The following is a 22,306-nucleotide window of genomic DNA, read 5'->3' as shown; positions in this document are numbered from 1 at the left end:
CACACTCCCGTGTCCCTCTAACTCTCACACACACGCACAAAACTTCTGCATTTCATGTTCTCTCCTTTTCTTTCCAGTTCTTGCGGTTTATTCCTCCTCTCTTCCTGGTATTCTCTGGGCTCCACGGTGTACATTATCAGCAGATGTGCTTGTCAAACTGAAACAGTTTCACAAGCAAACACATGTCTGCTCGTCTTGTTTTTATATCATGTCAAAACTACATGAAAAATGTGAAGCTCATTGCCTTTATTTCCCTTTCCCAGTGCATAAGTAGTCCAGATCACATGACGATTGAAGTGTTTCTCTCTGAGATCATTTAGTAGTTAAACTATTTTAAGAGTGAGTAGGTAATGGCAATCATGTGTTGTATCCTTGTAAAACAAAGGGTGTTTTGAAGTCACTTGGAATAATCGCTCTCACTTCGATCAACAACTGCAGTTCACATGGAAACTGAGTCTCGGTGCATTCATATGTGATTTGTTGTCCTGACCCGCTCAAACAAACACCAACTCCGGTACCTGCTGCAAAAACGCAAGCCGTGGCCCCATGTGTCTGTGGGACTTACGTGTTTCCTCTCTGTGGCCTTCAGGGACTTGGCAGGGTAGTAGTAAAGCTGGGTTCCACAGAGAGCCACCCAGTATTTGGTCCAAGATGCCACCTGGATGCACAAAATGAAATCCAGTCACATACTCCACTTAAGCAGGGAAATAATCGGTAATGCTGTGGGAATCTGTGGGTAATTTCTTTTTTTTCCTCTGTGATTGGTGGGACAAGTCAAATCTTGTTCCATAAATCTGCTAAAATCATGAAAAATGAAGTTAAAAAAGAAGGAGAGGGAAAGTGTGCTACCAGATGGAGGGAATGCACTAGAATAATAAAAAGCCAATAATCCTTTTCTGACAGTTTTACAATAGTGTATGAAAAGCTTTAGATTTGCCTCCAGCTAAAACAGAGTGGGATATTTTTGTAAATATGAAAATGTTGATGAAGGGAGAAGTAAATTTAAAGCAAGCAAACCCAAACATGGACAAAAAAAAAGAAGAGGTGTTCTGTAGGTTATGGGCTCTCTGAGGCCTAATCTGTGCTCTGCAGACTACTTGAACATTTTTACAGCCCATGTGCACCTGTATAGAGGATTCCTGTGAAACACATGGAAGCAAGCATGTTCGGGGTTTTACAGGGACATATCTGGGGTTATGTGTGCGCTCTCACAGTTGGTTTCTTGCCCTCTTTGAGCACAGTCTTCCGTCTCAACACGCCTTGCACTGTGACTGCTCCTGGGTACAAGTGAACTGCAAGTTCCTCTGATTCAGCAGAGCTGCAACAAGACACAAACAAACATTACATGCTACATATGCAAACATAGGCAACAAACGGCAAAGAACGCATGTTTTCACACATATAAACATACCAGGTCCAATCAGAGAGACTAAGTTCAGTCAGATGCAATCTGCAGCATTGCTTTAACTCTGCTTTTTTTCTGCAGTAACTCCATTGTTTTCATTAATAAAGTCTGTTTAGAACTTGTAAAAACGGCTGTAAGAATATAAACAGAGCTGAATTCTACAGATATAAATCTTAACATTGTCTGCAAGCAGAGACGGCAAAGGTGGCGTGCAGATTGTGTCTGTCTGGAGGATCTGAGCAGAAAACTTAGTTGAGAGGCCTGGTGAAGCCTGACGGAGGGAGAGAAAGAAAGAGAGGGAGGGAAACCATCCCCAAACCACAGGGGAAGCCTAATAAGCAACCTACATGAAAAACGGCTTTAATAAGACTCTTCTCTACTTTAGGAAGGGAGGATCTACCAGTTTGTTTCCATTCAAGTGTGCAGTGTTTCTGTGGAAAATGTTTTTTCCTCTCAAAGCTGTGAAATACGTACTTTGGAAACATACAGTATCTTAAGCACAAATATAGACTGACTTTTATCCAAGATCCTGAAAAAAGGAAATTTTGACCACAAGGTTTTTTGAACAAGGGGCACCATTTTATCAATTAGTGTATTAATTATTATTAACACGGGCTCCAGAGCTCTTCCAGATTTCATCTTTCAAGCAACAGCCTGTTCCGTTGATTCAAAACTATGAGACTCTCACACGTCAACCTTAATTCCCAAATGTGTGCATCTGCGTGAGGCTGAGAAATACATGCAAGACATGTTGGTGTCAAATTGAATGACTGCACACAGCAAACGAGAGGAGTCATCACCAAAACCAATCCCTTCACCCAATTTGTGATTTCACCAGCATACACATGTGTAAACCCAGCGTTAAACACACTCAGAACCAGCACACAGTGGCCCCTGGCAGCGACCGGAGGGCAAAAAAAGTGATGACAAGAGAGTTTGGCTCAGATCAAGTTGGTTCCGGTCGGGATGGGTTGTACCTGCTGGGCCTCAGGACTCCTCTGTACGGGATGCGGGCCACACGGGTCACTGGGCCCAGAGAGTGATAGAACCGAGTCCTGTTCAGAATAGGATAAGATAGGATAGCACAGGACAGGGGGCACGGGACACTTGTTAAGGATGGGTGTTTTGTTTCTGTTCTAGGATGGGTTAGGGTTAAATGAATAGCAGTGTTTGGTTAGAGGAATTATTCATGGTTATGAAGAAACTCAAGCGCACAAAGAAATGGTGTTTTGGAAAAGAGGGAGGGATGATTTCAGGCTGGTAGGCTCTTGAGCGGAGGGATTTTATTTCCCATCTGGTGAGTGTGGCTTCACGCAGTGGGACTAATGGTTAAAGGATTTGAAAAATAAATGCATAATACTCTTGAGGCTGCTGGGGAAGCTGAAGCGTCTTCATATCTTTGCTGGAAGGCAGAAGTGGAGGATGAGGCACTGCGAGGCTAACAGCAACGCGGTGCATGTGCAAGTTTTAATGGCAGACAATTTGGCAAAAAGCTTTAAAAAAAAAAACATGATCACAACAGAGATGAGAGTGTTTTACTGTCTACTTGTTGCTTGTGGATGGGATGAAAAGGGACCGCAGATGTGGAAGTATTACCTCTCAAAAGCTGGCCAGGACATCTCTTCACTGAGCTCCGAGCCCTCACTGCTCCCTGGACGAAAAAAAACCACACATAATGAGCAGAGTGATGCTGAATACTGAAACTGTGCATGGTGTGTATAAGAACGTAAGTGTTGGTCTTACCGAGGGAAATGCCACTGGACAGAGTTGAGCTCTCTGCTTGGCCCCTGGTGGGACTGTGGCTTTCCAACACGCTGTCGTCCAAAAGATGGCGAGAACCCGCATTGGGGAATGTAGCACTTTTAAACTCGACTGCATTCATCTTGTGGATAAAACTGAAAGAATAAAAATAAGAACAAAAGAAATCAAACAAATCCGCTGACATGGACACAAAAGCGCCAGTATTTTCACTTGTATAAATTTTATATATAAATTTTTTCTTCAACACAAATAAAAGCACTCCCCCTGCCTAACTAACTCAGGCCAAAGTGAACTGACTTGTAGCCCAGGCTGTGGCACTTCCTATGTCCATAGGGCAGCAGGTTCCTGGGAGACGGAGGCGTGGCTGGGATTTTGGTTCCTTCTGCTGCTGAACACTTCCGACCACAGAGAGGAGACGCTGATGCTTCCTGGCCTGTAAGAAGAAGTGGGAACAAAGCACAAACCGTGAAACCCAAAATAATATAAAGAACTGCTCCCTGGAGACGTTCACTCAAACTCACCTGCGAGGTCCTCTTTGGAGGCGTTGGCTCGTGGTGTGCTGGTGCCTGGTTCAATCTTCTGTGACAACCTGTTAGAAAATATTCATTATTTCAACAGCTGGAAATAATACACTACAAAATTCTAGATATGAAAAAATAGACATTTAAATCTTTTCTAAGAAGAAAGAGGGAAAAGCTTTGCGACTGGGTTGGCAGTTTTTATTTTATTTTTTAACACTCTGTTTCATGTCCCATGTTACTTACTTGTAATTATCATCCTCCACAAACTTCTGCAGCTCCTCAATATACCTGACTGAGTTCAAATACTTCTGTACGTGAGGCAACACTGGTATGTCTGTGAGAGGGAAGAAAGACAGACATAAGGAGACAAACGTGTCCAGGCAACCTGTCATGGTTGTCATGGTTACGGCTACATGAAATCATGAAGTCGTGGTTTTACACTTCACACTTCCACAGTAGCAACTGAATTGTTTCTAGAAAACAGCATCTTATATTTTTGTTTGTTGTATGCTGACAAACCTTTCTCAAGTATCAACCACCTTTTGAGGAGTTGAACATCCCTAAGCCGAGTCGGGGCTGTAGCTCAACTTAACTATTTAACTGGACATGCAACAACTGCATTTTTCAACATCACGTTAGCCGAGTGTTTCCCTAAAAACAGTCTTTACAGTGTTATTCTGCCTTCATACAGGTTGTTGTTGACCACAGTTGAAGTTTCCAAACACCGGCTGGAATTAATGAATGTTACAAACTAGATTTAACTTTCTGTTTTGAGCTGCGTCTATAAATGCCAGCAGGTGATGGTGAAGCACACAACAATGCCTATAAATGCAAAATGTTGTTTTTAAATGTTTAAAATTTTAACAGGGGTCATGAATGTAATTTCCAGCAGGATATTGGGTTCACCGACACCAGCTGTTGATTTACATTATTCTAATTATATTTTTACATGCTCAACACAAACAGGACTAACAGTGATGGTCACGGTTGGGTTTGGTAATGGTAACACCGCCACTTGGCCCTGAAATCACTGATTTTGCTGTCAGTGCAGCACTAGTTTCCTCACTCGTGAGGGATACTGTCTTTGTGTGCTGTCGAAAAGGTTTGGCTTCGAACTAACACTGGAACCGCTTCAGTGGAAAATGTCTGTGTGTCTCTGACAAACAAAACAGTCCTGCTTTTCTTACCAACATTAAATTGCACCATGCACATTACATCTCCTTCACAGTTGCCAGTTACTACAGTCCTACTCAGTTATGACTGAGTCCCAAAGATTATTGTCTATGTTTAATAAGTTGGATTAAAAAAAGATGGAAAAATGAAAAAAAAATAAAATAGGAAATTCTCTATGAATACTTGGAGGGACCTGGTTCCATCTTATTTAAAAAGATTTTATTTTGCATTAAATGAAAATTTAAGCATCATAAAAAGGTTGCCACTGAAAATAAATGAAGACAAGTAACCTGCGTATGTTTCATCCAACTTTATACTTCATTAAATCACAAAGAGAAAACAATAAATCATAGAGTCTTATGATGGTGATGGATCCAGATCTCTGTAAAGATTGAACATTTGTTGGTTTAATCCCCCATGATTTCAATCTGATGCCTTCCCCACATGATAAGACATGGATCCAGAGTTTATTTCAAACCACTATTCAGCATCTAACATGTAGCTTTGAGTCTTACCGTAGGTACAAGATCTCTGCAGGTCTGATATAATTCTGAGAATGTTGTTCATTAGGTTGGATCTCTGCTCGTTTTCCAATATGCTCCCGGTGGAGGGGTAGGCCGAGTCTATGTACGTCAGATCAGACAAGTACATCCCTGGAATAAAGCAACACACAAAAAAAGCAGGCTTTAAATTACGAGAGATCCACAGTCCTCTTCATGAACTTATCCTTAAGCAAGTCAAGGGCGCCAGCACAAGAAACGTGAGGATAGTTTCCATCTGTCAAGTGTTATTGTAAGTGATTGGAACCGAAGAGTTATCTTGACAGAGGACGCAAATATCACCCAATTAGAAACAAAGCATGTAGACACAAACAACAACCAACAGAGGCAAGTCTTAATGCACCCGGTTTTACATTTTTTGTCCATAACCAGCTGGTAATTGCAGTGTCCAAGTTTGATAAATTACTAGAGTAAAGAGGTATGAAAAACAGGCACACACTTGCCTTTTTCTATGCACTTTCCTCCACTTTCAAGCTAAGTTTTCTTTTGCACCCTGATCTGCTTCTGCTGGACCTAAATAAATACCTTGGGTGCATGACGGAGCATCGCCTTGCTCTCTCCAACCAAAAGGCCATCTCTCAGCACTCCTCCTACCTCTCCCATCCCTCGTAGCCCTTTTTCAGCAGACTTGGAGTGGAGCTAAGATTTTTAGCTTCCAATAACACAAATATTAAGATTAAGAAACGAGCCCAGCAGCAGTTATCTCATAGCAGACGAGATGAACCCAACAACCTTCCTTCGTCTTGGAAAACAGTGTATTATTCAGATATTTGGGCAAATGGATGTGTTAACAATGGATGTGTTAAAAATAATGCGTTCAGAGCAGAGAAAAAAAAAAGAACCAAAAAAAAAGGTGCCAATCCTTGTGTACAGGCCATCACACACAACTTTCCCAGAAGCATAAGCCCAAACCAGTATCTGATTAGTGTGAGAACGGGAACATAAGCTTGCAAATATTCAGAGACTTGGCTGTAAGGGGGGAACGTGAGAGATGAGGAGAGGAGGAACAGAGGGATCTCCAAGGCTTAACCACTGTAACTGCTCATCTGCAACCATGTCAGGGATAACAGCAGTTAGTCATGCAGTAATCCACAGTGTGTGGAACAGCAGCGCACAGCTGCATGTTCACAGAACCTCTGGTTGAGATACAGAGTCATAACATAATTTACATGATTTAAAAACAAAACAAAAAAAACCTCTGGGGATCAGTCTGTGGGGGAAATAAAAAATGTGAGGCCATATCCTCCCCCGTCTTTTTCCCTGAACTGCCTACTTAAAAAATATAATTTAAATATTTCATACCTTCCAATGTGTCAGACACATAAAACACATAACAGACCATGTTGACACGGCAAATTAATAAATAGAAAACAAAAAGCCAAGTCCAATTAAGCTCAGACTCCACCTAAAGTTCATCTCTGATAGCGCCACAAATCAGTTTTATCTCCCAGCTTTTGTGTCCAGCAGCTCTCGACAGGAAGGCGCCCAGAGACCCCCGCAGCATTTCAATCAGCTCTTCCTGTTGCTAAAGGAGACAGTGGGGGAAAAAAGAAGAGGTGAACTGAATGTTGTAATTTAGGACAAATGGGGTCAAAGCGGCTCAAGCCTGTGCTCTAAACTGAATTTCAAGGTCTCGTCTCCTTTTACTCAAGCCCCTCGAGTAAAGAACCGTGACCGTCACTGTTGGGGATGGGACATTTAATGAGGCTGATCTGTTATTCTGTTCTTATGTCTTTTTTCCATCAGAGTGACATCAGAGGTAGGCTGGACTACTCCAAAAAACATAAAGCGAGGAAGAAGAAAAAAAAAAAAAAAAGCAAAGCCTTCTCCAACACCCACACCCTCGTCCCTCTTCTCCTCCCCCCTCTTCCTCCTTCCCTTCCCTCTTCTAGGTTCCCCCATCCTTTGTGAAAAAGTCAAGGCATCAGTGGTTGGAGCTCAGTCTGTTGAAGTGGCCGGATTTTGAACCATGCCCCAGCCTGAGCTCCGGGACAGCTAATACCACTGTGGGGAGCAGGGCCTTGACTAAAGCCTTGCAATCTGCAGCTACATACAGAGCAGAGGCACCGGCTGTACGGGAGCACCTTTGAAGACGGGGACAAGGAGAGACAGAGAAATGAGTCCTGGGCACATCCGCTCCGTGAAGACACAAATCTACACACACGTGAAACTATAACTGCAGGAACACATCCCTTTTCACTACTGGGAACAAAGAGGTAAACGTTTGCTCTGTTTTTAATTTTGCTGCAGGAATGTGTGGCTGTATCAGCAGGATCGGTTGTTTGTGTGTATATGCAAGTTGTATGCACAAACGTGTGTGTGTGCGTGTGTGTGTGTGCGCACGAGAGTTCTGACAGAGCTTGGGACATATCGTGACTGAAAGCTGGGACTCCAGACAGAAACATTTAGCAACGCTTCTTTGGCTCTCTTTGAGTTTGCATTATTCTTTGTATAGCATGCTATGAAGATAAATGCAATTGGCTGCAAGATCAGTAAGGAGTTTGCAAGTGTAAGGCAATATTTCTAAAGAAAAAAACACTGATTAATCAAGTATTGCAATAGGTGATTTTGGCATTTTTGGTGTGCAGGGCCAGAACCAACATCTGTTCTGTATAGTAGGTAATTTAAACAGACTTACTCAAGTTGAATAAGTCCATTCTTTTAGACCGAAGAGAGAGAAATATTACAAATAAAGTTAAACCTTCTCTGAAATTTACAAAATGCTCGAGCGAAATGAAACTAAGCTAGAGGAAACGGGAGGAAAAAGGTTAAAAGACAGATAAAGTTCACAACCAGACTTGAGAGAAACTGATCTGATCAGATGGAGATTTGAGCTCTGGAGCCAGGCTTGTTTATTTTTCTCAGCTTTGGGCTTCCTGATACAGCACCATCTGAGAGCGGGGTGCAGGGAAGGAGCTGAGCTCACCTTGTGCAGGGTTAGATCAATAAGACTGCCCATAATGAGGTGGTGACATGCCTCTCAACACATGGTCCTCCTTGCTTCAGAGATCATACTCTAAGAACTACTGTAACCTGCAGAGTTCTTAAAAAAAAGAGCTTTTTGTTTCTATGAAAAGTGGATAATTTCACTTTGCCTGGTTGTGTTAGCAGAAATAAGTAGCCTTATAATTCACTGGAAGCCAACTCTCACCCCACCCCTCAAACAGACCCTGTACACAAGCGATACTTCTGTCACGACCTTGCTATGAGATCAAAAAACTTGGACCTCTAATCACTCTGGCGTGCGTCCACATCACCCACTCACAACGGCCATAGTATTTTTCTCACTTTTGCCTGCTGTGTTGTGGGATCTGTGGAAAACATTCCCTTCACTACCAAGCCACATCTGTGAATGCTGTAAATGAGCGTGAGAGACATGCACACCCCTTCAAAAAGTCAACGTTTGAAACGAACTACAAGGATAAGAAAAGATTCCAAGAGCTTTATCACTTTTTCCTTTAGAGTAATAAATCATAATATCAATACCTCTAATAACTCAGACTGGAAGAGAGGAGAAAAAGGCAAAAAGACTAAACAGAGGCAGGAACAGCTGTCTGCGACGTGTCCAGAACATTCCGTGCTGCAGCGAGTGCTCAGCCTTTCAGGTCCACCTGAGCTTCAAGTGCAAAGAAGTGGGGAAGGGCTTTAAATGGGTCATTACCACCAATCCAGGCAAACGCTAACCACGCTCTTAGCCGCCAACCTCAGTATGAAGTCTTTACTATTGAAAGTTTTAAAAGCTCTTTGGACAGACTAATAAATATTAATTAAGTAGTGAATGGAAGCGATGTCAGAGCCATGTGTCCAGGGCCCGGCCCCGGCCGCTCTGTCGCAGGCGTCTTGGTAACACACGAGGTGATTGATAGCTCACCCAGCCGGCACCGACCAACTGTGGTTGGTTAAGCCCGAGTTCGTGTGCCGACCTCTCACACACACAGATGTGTTATGGTCAGCTGATCTTATCCATTTAAAACAAATAGCCACACAGAAGGAAACGAGGGCAAAACATGTTGAATGCAGCCACGAATTTGTCCCAAACCACGGCTGACCACACATGGTTAAGTGCAGCCACAGAAAAGCACATGTCCGGACACTTATCTCTTACACACTCAAACCTGCATGGTGAGGCACTTGGGAAGTTGTGCTTGAGCAGGACCTACAAAAAAGTAAAACATCTATGGGGGAAAAAGGCCCAGAAGACAGCAAAAAGTTGAAGTAAAGCCTATAACAACACTTTAGAGCTTACTTGGAATAGTCTTAATGAGGTCTTGGACACAGCTGAACATGCGGGTCACAACAGGCAGCGGGAGGTCAGCCAGAGGGTCAGTGTTGAGAAACAAAAAAAGAGAAAAAAAAGCCAAGTGGAGGCATGTAACTCTGTGGAGCCAGTGGGAAATGAAAAGGGCAATGCCTTAAAGCGAATGTACATGTTCTTCCATGTTGATTCAGCTAATATGAGCAGGATATTAAGGTGAGCTGTGACACAGTTAAAAAGTATGTGCCAGCTAAGGGTAGTGGTATGCGTATGAGAAATGACAAGTTGCCTCCTAAATATAAAAGATTACAATTTCTAGCCAAACAAAATGTAATAACTTTTTAATGCTCTCTTTTTCCTGGCTCTCCTCTGTTTCCTGACTCCCCTCCAGTTTTCTTCCAGCGTGAAACATTTCTTCAAAGCCAAGTATCCCTTTTACCAGTTCACAAAAATCCCAAAAAAAACAAAAAAATAAAAACTAGCAGCCACCTGTTTGCTCTGCAGTCATCCTGGGTAACGCTTTTATTGGGCCAGACACTAGTTAAAAGTTATATGCCATAAACGGGCTACAATTAATATTCTTCCTGTGAGTGTTCTTTGTATGGTATGTGTGCAAACAAGGAGTGTTGTGAGGAGAGACCAGCTGTGTGCTTGTTTTGGGACGGCAAGACAGCGAGTGTCTGGGAGTGATGGAGGAGGGTCTCGGACCGCTACGAGTTCTTATCTTGACAAAATAAGATGGACAAGACAACTTATCTGAACTTTGCTTGCCTGAACACTACAAACCCACCACAAACAGGGCAGCTGTGCATCAATGTGTGTTCTGTGCAGTAAGAGGAAGTGGGGGAGAACCCACTTCTCACAAAGGCCGATTGATTGCAGGATTGGCGGAGCGGATAAGCAAGTGGGTGAGGTAGAGGAAGGGTGGGGCTGCACCCTAATCCCACATATAGACCTTTGACCCCAACATCAGCCCACATGTTTAGAGTTGCTATACAGAAGAAGCAAAACAGATGGGGGCCCACAGGGCCTCAGGGAGCTTTTGGGGTTTTTCACTGCTTCCCAAATACAAGATTGTGAGGGTATTCAACTAAGTACCTAAATGATATGATTATGGCGATAAGCAGGAGAAATAGAAAATATTATATATTACAATCAATTTTAAAATTCTGCAGTTCTTCATATCTGCCCTGATTTCTATCTTCTGATGTTGATGCTGGACCATTGCAGTAAGAGCAGAAAAGCAGCGCCATTAGTACACCTTGTACTTCACACCATGATGTAACTGGTGGCAGTACTCAGATCTCTGAAAGTTATTTTCATTCTTGCTGGTGAGGCTTTTATGAGTTTTTCTTTATTGCCAATTACTCCAGAGTATGTCTACGCTGTTTGTTTTCATTAATTGCTTTCTAATGTCAGAAGCTTTTATGGGTTCTTCATTTGTGCAGTGTTCTACTCCACAGCCATTTGTTGGCCCGGATTTTAGACGCATCTTATACTTGAACTCCCAAAAGCAACTTAGCTGTCAGTTCTATTTAACAGTATGTTAGCAGTTACTTCATCAGGTGCACACACACGCACGCACGCACGCACGAACGCACGCACGCACGCACGCACGCACGCACGCACGCACGCACGCACGCACGCACGCACGCACGCACGCACGCACGCACGCACGCACGCACGCACGCACGCACGCGCCTAAGCTGGATGATCTCCATGTCGTCACGTAAACCAAAGCTGCCGTTTATAGTTGCTTCCTCCAATCTAACTCCTCTCCTTTGCTCAGCCCCGTTTTGCCCTGTTTCTGACCAGAGCTGTGCTGTGTGTTATGGGGCAGTTTGGACTTGTTGTGGGAAAGTCTGAGGACCAGATGGCAGGAATCAAGGAATTTTGGGACTGGGAAAAACATTTACTATACAAATCGTAATAAATTTTAGGCAAGTGTATTGTTCCCGCAATCCATCAGACTAGAAACTGACACATCAGAACTGGTAAATCCCGGCAGGAGACTAACACCACCGAGACTGAAACCAACAGATCACAGACACGTTCATGGCATGCAGTAACCCTCGATCTGTATTTTATAACTTCCTGGCACATGAATGACATGTCCAGTGGTACACAATGTCTGAATCCTTGATTCCCTTGATTAAATAACCCAAACAGTAGTTTTGGTTACTCTTGTTGATCCTATGGAGAATGCAGTCGGTTCAGTTTGTTCACTGGTTTGAACGCTCGCTCCTGTATTTTATCTCCAGGTCTATTTTATTAATAGTTATATATGTAATATTAAATAATTTGTTGTCTTTTAACTTATTTACAGAAATATTTACAGAAATTGGACATAAGCATGGATTACAAATATATCATGGATATAAAAATGTCAGTTTAAGTTCACTTTAACTTTAAACAGACCCCTTCAGTGAGTCAGATTTCCATGCACTGTGTATTCATCAACTGGTTCTGGGAGAATTTGGGGGGGTTTTCTTTTGTTAAACGTTTCAAAAGGCTTTTTGCCAATTCACACACTGAAACCTGAGGCCATACCAACGCCACATGTCTGTCTTTCTGGGGATGCCATCCACTAATTAAGCTGTTTAACCAATGATTCAAAGCTAATTTCTTCTGTCGAGAAGTAACATAAACAGCCGTTTTGTGAAATGAGTTCTCTGGTCATTTCCTTTCTTTCAACAAGCGGAAAATAATTATTTCCCTATTCTACTCAGGATTAATGCACAACATCAGCTGCCACATGGCAATCCAAGGCAGTGGTGAGTGAGCGGCTACCCGAAAAAAGGAAAAACCAAGCTAAACTTATGTGTAATAGTTATTCGGCTAGACGTCACTTCACATTGTGTGTCTGTGTGTTTTAGTGTACAAGAGCGTCTCTTGATATATTTTGAAGTGTTTTTTTTTCTGTATGAAGGACTCCAAACATATGCAAAGATGGGACTGAGCTTTGTAATAATAATTATTCATTTAAGGTAAAAAAAAAAACAAACCCAAACAGATAAGTTGTACATTTCAAACAGGACATCATTGATACACCAAACACATTGGACAGAGACCATAAAGCAAATCGCAGTTCAACCAGGGATGCAGACGAAACTTTACCTTTGGAAGGGGACAGCGTTTAATAAGTTTAAACAAAGAGAAATGGTTGTGTCTATTACCGAGCTGGAAAAGTGTGTGTGGTAAAAAGGAGAGGAAGTAGGCTCTGCCCTTAGACTCTTCCCATTACTGAAACAAGAATAAAGTGTCCCAAAGCTCACTGAGATACACACAGGGGCGAGGGGAAGAAAATTAGAGAACCTGTCAAACATCTTTTTTCACTCTTGGGAATTATGAGGGATTGATGACCCAAAGGAGCAATAGGGAAGATTAATTTTAAGTTCAAAACTGTTTCCAAAACATTGGCCAAGGCTCAGCTGACTACCGCAAATTCTTTTGATTCGGGCATTATTTCATTGGCTCTACATGATTGCTATGGGAATAAATATGCTATTTATTAGTAAAGTGGGACCAACAAGAAATTTAATAAATCCTGTCAACATCACAGGAAACATGCTCTCGTCTTTTCTTAATTGGTGTACTACTTACAAAGTTTGACCTTCATGTGCCTTTATTTGCTATAGTTGAAAAGTGTGAGAGGAATACCAGAGAAAGCAAAGACGAAGGAAAGAATTCATCAAAAAGAAGGGAAGGAAAGAAGAGGGCTTTTGCAAATTAAACACACATTAGACGGAAAGCTAAAGCTAGAGAAGAGAAAGCAAATGTGGGTTCTTTATCTTTGAGTGGATCTGCCTCAAGCTTTGTTCATTTCACTCAGCCAAGAAAGCAAAAAGAGACGTGTCCCACTTTCCACTACTGCCGAGCTCTTCCAGCTTTAACCTACTCTGCTAAACTTTTAGATCATTTCTTATAGCCTGTCACTCCCCATCTCCTCTCTTTGTGTAGTCCATCAATCATCTATACGGCAGCTAAAAGCTCTTTTAAAGTATGTTCTGATTGTAACATTTATTTCACGAAGCAACAAAAAACCAGCAGCACTTCTAGTGATGAGCTGAAAACCCTTCTCTGATAAATGGAAGGAAATTTGTACTATTGTGTTTTAAAATGTATTACAGACGCTTATATATCCATTCAACACAATACAATCACTACAAGTGTCGTTTTCACATGTGCACACATACTTTAATATCTTGCTCCTTTTATTATTGAGTCTAAAGAGCACCAGATGTGCACTACTACTGCATACATAATTTCCCTGCAACCTTTGTTGATGCAGACCAGTTGGTCAAGCATGACTGAAAAAAAGAAAGAAAGCCAATACAATAAAAACTACCCCTTTTCTTTTAAATGCAACTTTCTGCTTGCAGAATTTCATACCGATTTCCAGGTTAACAAAATATGAGGGTAATGTACTAGCATAAGCACATTGCCAGACAAAGTTCCTTTTACAAAAGGTAAGCAGCTTAAATGTCCCACCTGATGGCCTTCACAGTCCTGAAACACTTCATCTGGTTGGTTTTGATATTTCCGAGGTTAAAGAAAAGGAGACCCTGACTGTTCTGAGAAAACACTAAACTTTGTACCTTCATGACACATCAAGTGACCCCTCGGTGTTTCTTGGAATGTCTTTGATATATTGGGGTTCCATGAAAGAGGTTAGGCCCCTCAGACTCAGACCAGCCACTCAGGAGGGAATCAGACTCAAGAGGACGGGAGCAGAGAAGGGAGGAATGAACCAAAAAAACTAAAGAGGAAAAAAAAAAGGAGCATGACAAGAAAGAAATAAGAACAGATGCTGGAAATAACTGATGGATGAACTTCAACACTGTCTGCTCCATATAAATGGACACGTCTTTGGAGATGGCAGCAACAAGGTAAAAAAATAATAAAAAAAGAAAATAAGAATGATAGAAAAAAAGAAAGAAAGGGCAGCCATAGTTTAGAAGAGAAACTGCTGATGTCGCTGCTAAAGTCATTAGCAGCTTTCACCGAGGTCAGCAAGGATACAGTACCTGGTTACACTGTCAGACAAACTGGCTGCTGGAAAAAAAAACCTGACCATGAAAATGAATAACGTCTCTGGATAGTCACGCACACACAGTATTCAATCATACAGATGGATGTACAAGCTTACACGTACCATAAAGACTGCAACACACACACACACACACACACACACACACACACACACACACACACACACACACACACACACACACACACACACACACACACACACACACACACACACACACACACACACACACACACACACACACACACACACACACACACACACACACACACACACACACACACACACACACACACACACACCTCTCAACATTGTTCCAAGTGACATGATTGCCAGAATTCCTGAAAAACCACAATGGCGTCATATGAGAGACGTACAGCGCCCGAGTCTCAGGGCCGAGGGTCCGCCTAAATGATGTAGGGCCGAGTGAAAACTACGACTGAATTGAAGAATTTAAGACTCTTGGCCTTACACATGTCCATTCGCACGGTTATGATACTGCTGCATTTGTGTCGGTATACTTTCCTTTGTAAATTTGTTGATACACAGCCCTGTAGAGACGAGCTTGCAAAAACAACCGCCTATCCGACATCTCTTTTAGGCCGTTTCACAGGAAGCTGCGTTGGTATTTGGGGTCAGTGGTTTTAACATGGAGGGGTATGGGATGTGAGGCGGTACTGAATAAGTTAACGGGTCAGATGTTTCAAATCAAATTGTAGGAGAAAACCCTGTAAGTAAGATTTGCTTAAACAGTGTGTCACTGATTCAGTTACAGATGACATTGTGGCAACAAATATTGTGATCTCTCATGTATTTTGCTTGCTGATGATGATTGAAAAAAATAAACAGAAGCTAAGGTCAAAATGATCTAAAAATAATGTATTAATAAAGACCACAAGTAAATATTTTTTACATTTATACGACTTCTACTATCAAAATGAATTGAAATAAAAAAGCAAGTAATACTGTATCAAACTTCTTGTTTTTAAATCCTCATTAGGGATCGGGAGCAAAACTGAGCATTTAATAGTTTTCAGTTGAGATCACCAAGATCATATTCTCACTCTCCTCAGGTTTACTGCCTTCATTAAGATCTTCTGTAAATGTTTTGAAACATCACACTTAAAATGGTAAAAAGTGCAGGATATGAAAAATGAAAAATATATTTTACTTGATAAATGGTTTGTTCAACTTGCTTGATGTTTTATGTTTCACCTTTAAAAAAGAAAAGAGGATAAAGTAAAAGCAATAAAAGAGGTGAAAACAGATTTGGCGACAAGTTCTGATGCGCAAAAGGAAACATTTTGGTGACATGACGGGCCAGCTCGTTCCACCTAGAGAGGAATCATGGCCAATACTAACTGACATGAGACTATAACGTGCCTTTTAGCTGGAAAAAACCTCAATATTTTCTTCCTTTTATGCAGCCAAGGCAACAATTTTCCTTGTTGTTGTTTCTTTTTCATTTTATTTATGCATTAACTCGGAAAATTACTCACTTTTTCCAAGAGCATGAAGACTTTCAGCAGTTAGCATGTTGAACATTTCTAACAAGGATTACCTGGAAAGATTTTTCCAACAAAGTAAAATCTGTTAAGGGTAATTGTTAGTTAGTCATCGTAATAATAACTGTAATTCTTATATTTGAAAGAGGAAGCAAATCTGGGCAAATACCAAATATAAAGCTAAAACAGCATCTTTGAGCAAGTCCTCCCTTTGTCAGGGGGAAACTGACAGAACATTGGAAACAAGGTCTGTGAACAGGGAATTTATCTAAAACATAAAACAGACCTCACCAGTTGGCTGGACAGAAAATATAATTGCACATTAAATATAATGTCTTCAAAATCCTGTGGGGGTCTGCTTAAGCACCTCGAGTGGTCCTTGGACTAGAAAAAAAAAAGCACGTAATAAACACATTGTAGTTCTGATCTGCTCTGGAAAAGCAATCTGGCTGATTTCAGCCCTTTGGTTAGTCTATTTCCCCCCCTTATCTACTAAAGGTCTTATATTCTTTCAGGGAGGCCTGGAGGGAGCCCTAGTTGCTGTTCATCAATCCATCCAGCCAGCAGCAATGCAGGGGCTGATGTGGAGCCTGTGTGCCATCCTCTGCCTCTCCCTCTGGGGGGAGAGCTACTGCAGGAGTTCCAGGGAAGCCCGCAGGACCAGAGAGCCTTCTCTCCAAAGGAGTAAAAGAGCTGCACTGGATGCCGATGCTAAAAAGTGTTCCTATACATTCCTGGTACCTCAGCAGAGAATCACAGGTACCGCTGGTCTCTCCAAGAAATACATCATCAGTATCGTGACATTACACTCCACAGAACACCCTAATAGCTATTCGTTAATCTCTTAAACATTTTGAATCTGTCATCAGGTCCAATCTGTGCCAGCACCACAGGGCCCGAGCCAGACAAAGACAGAGTGACGCGCATGGACATTGCAGATGCGCGGGAGGTTCTCAACAAACAGCGGCGAGAGATTGAGACTCTGCAGCTGGTGGTAGATGTAGATGGTAACTTGGTGAATGAAATGAAGCTGCTGAGGAAAGAGAGCAGAAACATGAACTCCAGGGTGACCCAGCTCTACATGCAGCTGCTGCATGAGATCATCAGGAAGAGAGACAATTCACTGGAGCTGGCCCAGCTGGAGAACCGCGTCCTGAATGTGACCTCAGAGATGATGCGACTGGCTTCAAGGTACAAGGAGCTGGAGTCCCGGTATGCAATGATGGCTGAGGTGGTCAATAACCAGTCCGTTCTCATCTCTGCACTAGAGGAGCAATGTCTGAGGACACAGGGACGCGTTGACCTGCCCCCAGTTCCTCCACTGGTCAAGGTGGTGCCGCAGAACCTACCAGTAAACAACCGATTCACCAATGAGATTCAAACACTCAATAACAACCGCGCCTTCACGCGAGGATCACACAGGGAGTTGCCTACTGCAAGCCCCTTCGGGATTGATCCTCCACCACCACAGGGAACACTTACCTCTGAGGGTATGTATCCATTTCAGTGTCAAATGGTGGAGGAGGGTAGGCAAATAAGAGCACATTTGGAGCACTTTAAAACCTAAATGTCCTAAATAACTGGTAGCAATTATGCAATTTAGTTGAACACACAAATGCTTAAGGGTAATTAGCTAAGGATTGCAATTCAACATGAATTTCCTCACAATGGTTGGTAATCCTGAGACACGGTTGGCTCTTCCTTCGCGTGCAACAAAGCTCAGTGAAATCATACATTCCTGTTTTCCCACTTGGCTGCACAGCACTGAGCATATGTACTAAATTAGTGCAATGTGGATTAGGCCTCTTTGAACAGCACTGAAAGACTTCACAGAAAGGGGATACATTTACCTACTGCATGGCCTTGGTCATGTTTACGCCATCCTTAGGAGACATGCAGGAGCCAAGAATAGTCAAAGTATAAGTACAATGGGTAATTAAGTTCATCAGGCCTCAAGTCCTCGCAGAAAACCACCAAATTAGATAAAGAATTCTTTAAGATAAACAAGGCTCCTCTCCAAAGCTACTGCTCCTCTCCCAGACACTGCATCATTCCGACATCTGAAAAAGATCATCCTTAATATGAATCTAATTTGCACGGCCGGAATGCTACTTGGAAATGTCTCCTAAAACCTGGTTCAGGCCGTTGTATTTTGACTGGCGATTAGAGGATGGCGGGGAATGTTGACAGGGATTATACATGATGGAAAGAGACGACATCATTTACAACATCGACCGCACAGACTAGAAGAAATAAAACAAGATCTGTTTGGTGGACTAATTAAGTATGGTGAAATTATATATGATTAACTGGACAATTATATACATTTTTTTTTAAATGGTTAAAAAAAATGTTAATTTACAAAAATGTTAATGAGAAGTGTGAATAAATTAAAAGCACTTTCATGAATACTTTGCTGTCAAATCTTCAAAATCCCGCCTGAGAAGTCCTGCCGTTCAGAAACGAAAGCTGACGCCTCCTCTCAGTGAGGGTGAGCACCAACAAAGAAAAGTAAAGAGAGAATACTTAATGAAAAAAACCTCCAAGGAGGAAAAGAGAAAAAAAGACAGGAAAACATTAGGTAAGGAAGTGGTAGCAGGAGGTGAAATGGCAGGTACTCTGAGATAATGAAAGGGCAGTGTGAGATTTAACTCTTGGATTTTCATTTTCCCTTTTGAATGAAAGTCAGTATATAAGGAAAGATTTCTCAGTAGACGGTGAAACATCTAAACACCGCAGCACCCTAAATGCACTTTCTTCCATGTAGGTTCGCTACTACTGTAAAGACACATTGTCTGACCACAGTTTGGTCTAGTTACACCCTTTAAAGCCTCTTTGTTATGTTTGGTTTATTTTTAAGCTCAACTACAAGAGGTTTGAAGACGCAATCGAAAAATGAAATGCCTGTTCTGGTAGGTTTTAGATATCTGTCAATGGACACTACACTAGGTCCCTATGTGCTCCAACCCTCAGCTCAGAAAACTATCTTCCAAAGACCCAGCTACCGTGGAGAGAGTACAATTTTCTTTTAAATTATAAGTACTGGATTCAGTGTGTTCTCTGCATCCGCCCACAAAACCAATTGACAGGATAGAGTGGATATACTTGACAGATAGATGTTACAAAAGTGATACATCATCTCAAAACAGTCTTGCAGACATTCCTTCTCAATAATTTCTCAACTTCTTCTCTCAACAAACCGATTAAGAGCTTTGTAAACCCAATAAACTCATGTTGAGATTGAAATGATGATGTATTCTGGTACACCATCAAACATAACAAATCTCAACCCTAACTTTCAAACCCCAGGTCCTTTCAGGGACTGTTTCCAGGTGCGACAGGCGGGCCACACCACCAGCGGGATGTACCTACTGAAGACAGACAACAGTGACCAGCTGATCCAGGCCTGGTGTGAACATGGCCTTGACAACGGCGGATGGACAGTGTTGCAAAGAAGAAGAGATGGCGCGGTTAACTTCTTTCGGAACTGGGACAACTACAAAGTAAGTTCACATGATGAGTGTTAAGTTTAACGAAAGTAAACAAGGCTTGACAAAAGTTTAAATTTCATAAATTAGCACACACTTTTCCGAGAATTGGCTGAACTTGGCAGCTTATATCTCGGTTGTGAAACACGCACTTGCTCCAATACAGTGTAAACAGCTTACTGGTGGATTTCCTCACACTGTAATTGTTGCCAAGATCTCTATCCAAAGACCTACATGTAAATAAAACTAACCCAAATCAGGGCACCATATTGGTCTGAGAAGTAAATGAAACTCTGAACCTCAATGATCATGTCGTCATCTCCTCTTGTCCTTGCCTTGTGTCAGCTTTGCTGTTTAGATGTGATCTAAACAAGCAAAGGAAGAGTGCTTCCTTTGATGTTTGTTTAATTGAAGGCTACAGTATGTATTATTGGGATATGGATCTCTTTACTGAACAGCTACCAAGAAAAGTGTGTCATTCTCCACATTTCAACCAAAATCGCAACTGACTAAAACCTACTGTGGTGCTTGTCCCTTACAGAAAGGCTTTGGCAACATAGATGGTGAGCACTGGCTTGGGCTGGACAACATCTTTAACCTGGCCAAACAGGGCGACTATAAGCTGATGATAGAGCTAGAAGACTGGACAGGGAAGAAGGTGTATGCCGAGTACAGCAGCTTCCATCTGGAGCCGGAGAGCGAGGGCTACCGGCTGAGGCTGGGCACCTATCAGGGCAACGCTGGCGACTCCTTCACTAGTCACAACGGCAAACAGTTCACCACGCTCGATCGTGACAGGGATGCCTTCTCTGGTAGGTGAACGTACCTCTTCAAAAAGATTTGAATGAATTCCTGGAAGGACATTAAGATCTCATCCTCTGGCATTGTGCTCTTTTTTTTATTAGGTAATTGTGCCCATTTCCATAAGGGCGGCTGGTGGTACAATGCTTGCGGTCAGACCAATCTGAATGGTGTGTGGTACAGCGGGGGAGTTTACCGAAGCAAATTTCAGGACGGGATCTTTTGGGAAGAATACGGAGGTGGCTTCTACTCTCTCAAGTCTGTCCGCCTCATGATACGACCAATCGACTGAAATCTTAAACCATGGCCCCCGTCAATCACAGCCCCAGCTCCAGTTTGATGTTCTTTGACTTATTTATGTTATGTTAAAGACAGAATTGGAATTTCTGCTATTGTATAACAGAGCCTTGTAAAGGAGACGGGGGCACGGACAATATCAATGCCACAAGTCTCTGTAGAGGCTGAGATGAACACCAATCCAATTGCCCTCTCCAAGTAAGTGCTCTGCTCCACCCATCAATTTGGACAGTAATGGCCCACCATGCTCCCCGAGACCGTGTCGTTTCAATCTCAAGTGTCCTATTTTACTCTGTCTTCTTGAGACTCTATATAATAAAGCAAAATGGTCATTAACTAAAAACAGATTTCTTTTGAGCAGCTACTGTTGATTTAGTGCGAATAGTGCTCCCCATACCACAGTGCACTTGATTTATTGAGACATGTCACACACAGCATGAAAATTGATGCTTTGACTTGTGTTAAACAGAACACCTGAAAAATTAAGCCATGACGGAAAGGCCTTAATCTACAGTCCGATACAGTTCGTATCTGAGATTTTCTGGACTCATGGGGGTTCTTACAACCCCAAAAAGGGAATGAACTTGTGTCATTATATGCTTGTCCACTGTGCATATGGCTGAGCTGGCTCTGGTATGTAAATATTGTTGGATTTATTTGTAAAAGTTAATTTAAGAGGTACAATTTAACTCAGGCCAAATGTTCAGTGTTGTTACTCTGCCATTATTTGTAATTTATCAGTGTATTTATAGCAGGAGTACTCAAACATGGCCATTATATATCTATTCCTGTAACATTTTTTCCACCAGTGTAGATATACATTAGTAACACCTGAACAGAAACACACAAAAATATAGTAGAAATATTTCAGAGAGGATGTGTAGTTGACTTGTGCATGGATAACATGCAAGATGTCCTGCCAGCCATCCACAATAAAATATTTTCAAGAATATTAAATGGTCTTTCAGTTTTTACTACCGTTAGTGGTCTAAGGACAAGCGACATGTTCGCGTAGTGTGATGAAAACTGCATGAATAAATAGACAAATTACCTAGAATACAGTTTTCTATTTTGATCTGATATTAGTAGAACTGACAGGGGTCGGTATGACTTAAAAATTCAATAAAAAGGAGCAAAAAAAGTGGGCAGGGTAAAAATGTGGGTATTTCAGAAAAGAAAGCAAGAGCACAATGACAAAGAAATTAGAGGAAAATTCCAGCTTTTCACACATAAATTGTACTGTATCACAGACAAAGTTTTAGGAAAGACATTAACCGATGCTGCTATTGAAAAATGCAGACTGAAATGTATGCAAAAGAAACTAAGAATGATCAAATGCAAGAGACAGCTGGAGCAGACTCAGAGGGGAACATTCCTGTTACATTACACTACTGAAAGAAAAAAAAACATCTTGAAAAATCCACATATCTTGAAAATGATAGCTCCCGTCATTACAGTCTCCACCAGACGTGCTTTAAGTCAGAAGAGAT

General features: G+C 41.9%; 2 protein-coding genes across 8 annotated transcripts in view; one reads left to right on the top strand and one right to left on the bottom strand.

Moving 5' to 3' along the window:
- Positions 1–22,306, bottom strand: part of ralgps2 (Ral GEF with PH domain and SH3 binding motif 2) — a 76,923-nt gene that overhangs the window by 5,331 nt on the left and 49,286 nt on the right. For 5 of the 7 annotated variants that reach the window (XM_061737853.1, XM_061737849.1, XM_061737850.1 and 2 more), the window contains exons 10-19: positions 5,376–5,513; positions 3,931–4,021; positions 3,688–3,755; positions 3,464–3,599; positions 3,149–3,300; positions 3,002–3,056; positions 2,766–2,807; positions 2,383–2,460; positions 1,213–1,318; positions 566–658 (exon numbers count right to left, since the gene is read on the bottom strand). In XM_061737853.1, the coding sequence (XP_061593837.1) occupies positions 566–658; positions 1,213–1,318; positions 2,383–2,460; positions 2,766–2,807; positions 3,002–3,056; positions 3,149–3,300; positions 3,464–3,599; positions 3,688–3,755; positions 3,931–4,021; positions 5,376–5,513 (959 nt within the window). The remainder of the gene's footprint in view (positions 1–565; positions 659–1,212; positions 1,319–2,382; positions 2,461–2,765; positions 2,808–3,001; positions 3,057–3,148; positions 3,301–3,463; positions 3,600–3,687; positions 3,756–3,930; positions 4,022–5,375; positions 5,514–22,306) is intronic. The other 2 variants (XM_061737855.1, XM_061737856.1) reach the window with 2 other exon arrangements.
- angptl1a (angiopoietin-like 1a) lies at positions 7,337–21,755 on the top strand. The gene is made up of 6 exons (XM_061737842.1): positions 7,337–7,636; positions 16,746–16,989; positions 17,100–17,720; positions 19,540–19,733; positions 20,260–20,530; positions 20,624–21,755. Exons 2-6 carry the CDS (start codon positions 16,800–16,802, stop codon positions 20,809–20,811), a joined length of 1,464 nt encoding a protein of 487 aa, XP_061593826.1. The 5' UTR covers positions 7,337–7,636; positions 16,746–16,799; the 3' UTR covers positions 20,812–21,755.

This window comes from Cololabis saira, chromosome 13 (genome assembly GCF_033807715.1).
Source record: "Cololabis saira isolate AMF1-May2022 chromosome 13, fColSai1.1, whole genome shotgun sequence".
Lineage (NCBI taxonomy): Eukaryota > Metazoa > Chordata > Actinopteri > Beloniformes > Belonidae > Cololabis > Cololabis saira.
This window is presented reverse-complemented; position numbering and strand designations above follow the sequence as displayed.

Bases quoted from the DNA above. Each gene is read 5' to 3' on its own strand.
- angptl1a (XM_061737842.1), top strand. From the start codon at position 16,800: ATGCAGGGGCTGATGTGGAGCCTGTGTGCCATCCTCTGCCTCTCCCTC. The intron at 16,990-17,099 runs GTACCGCTGGTC...ATCTGTCATCAG, and splicing joins ACCTCAGCAGAGAATCACAG to GTCCAATCTGTGCCAGCACC. The intron at 19,734-20,259 runs GTAAGTTCACAT...TGTCCCTTACAG, and splicing joins GGAACTGGGACAACTACAAA to AAAGGCTTTGGCAACATAGA.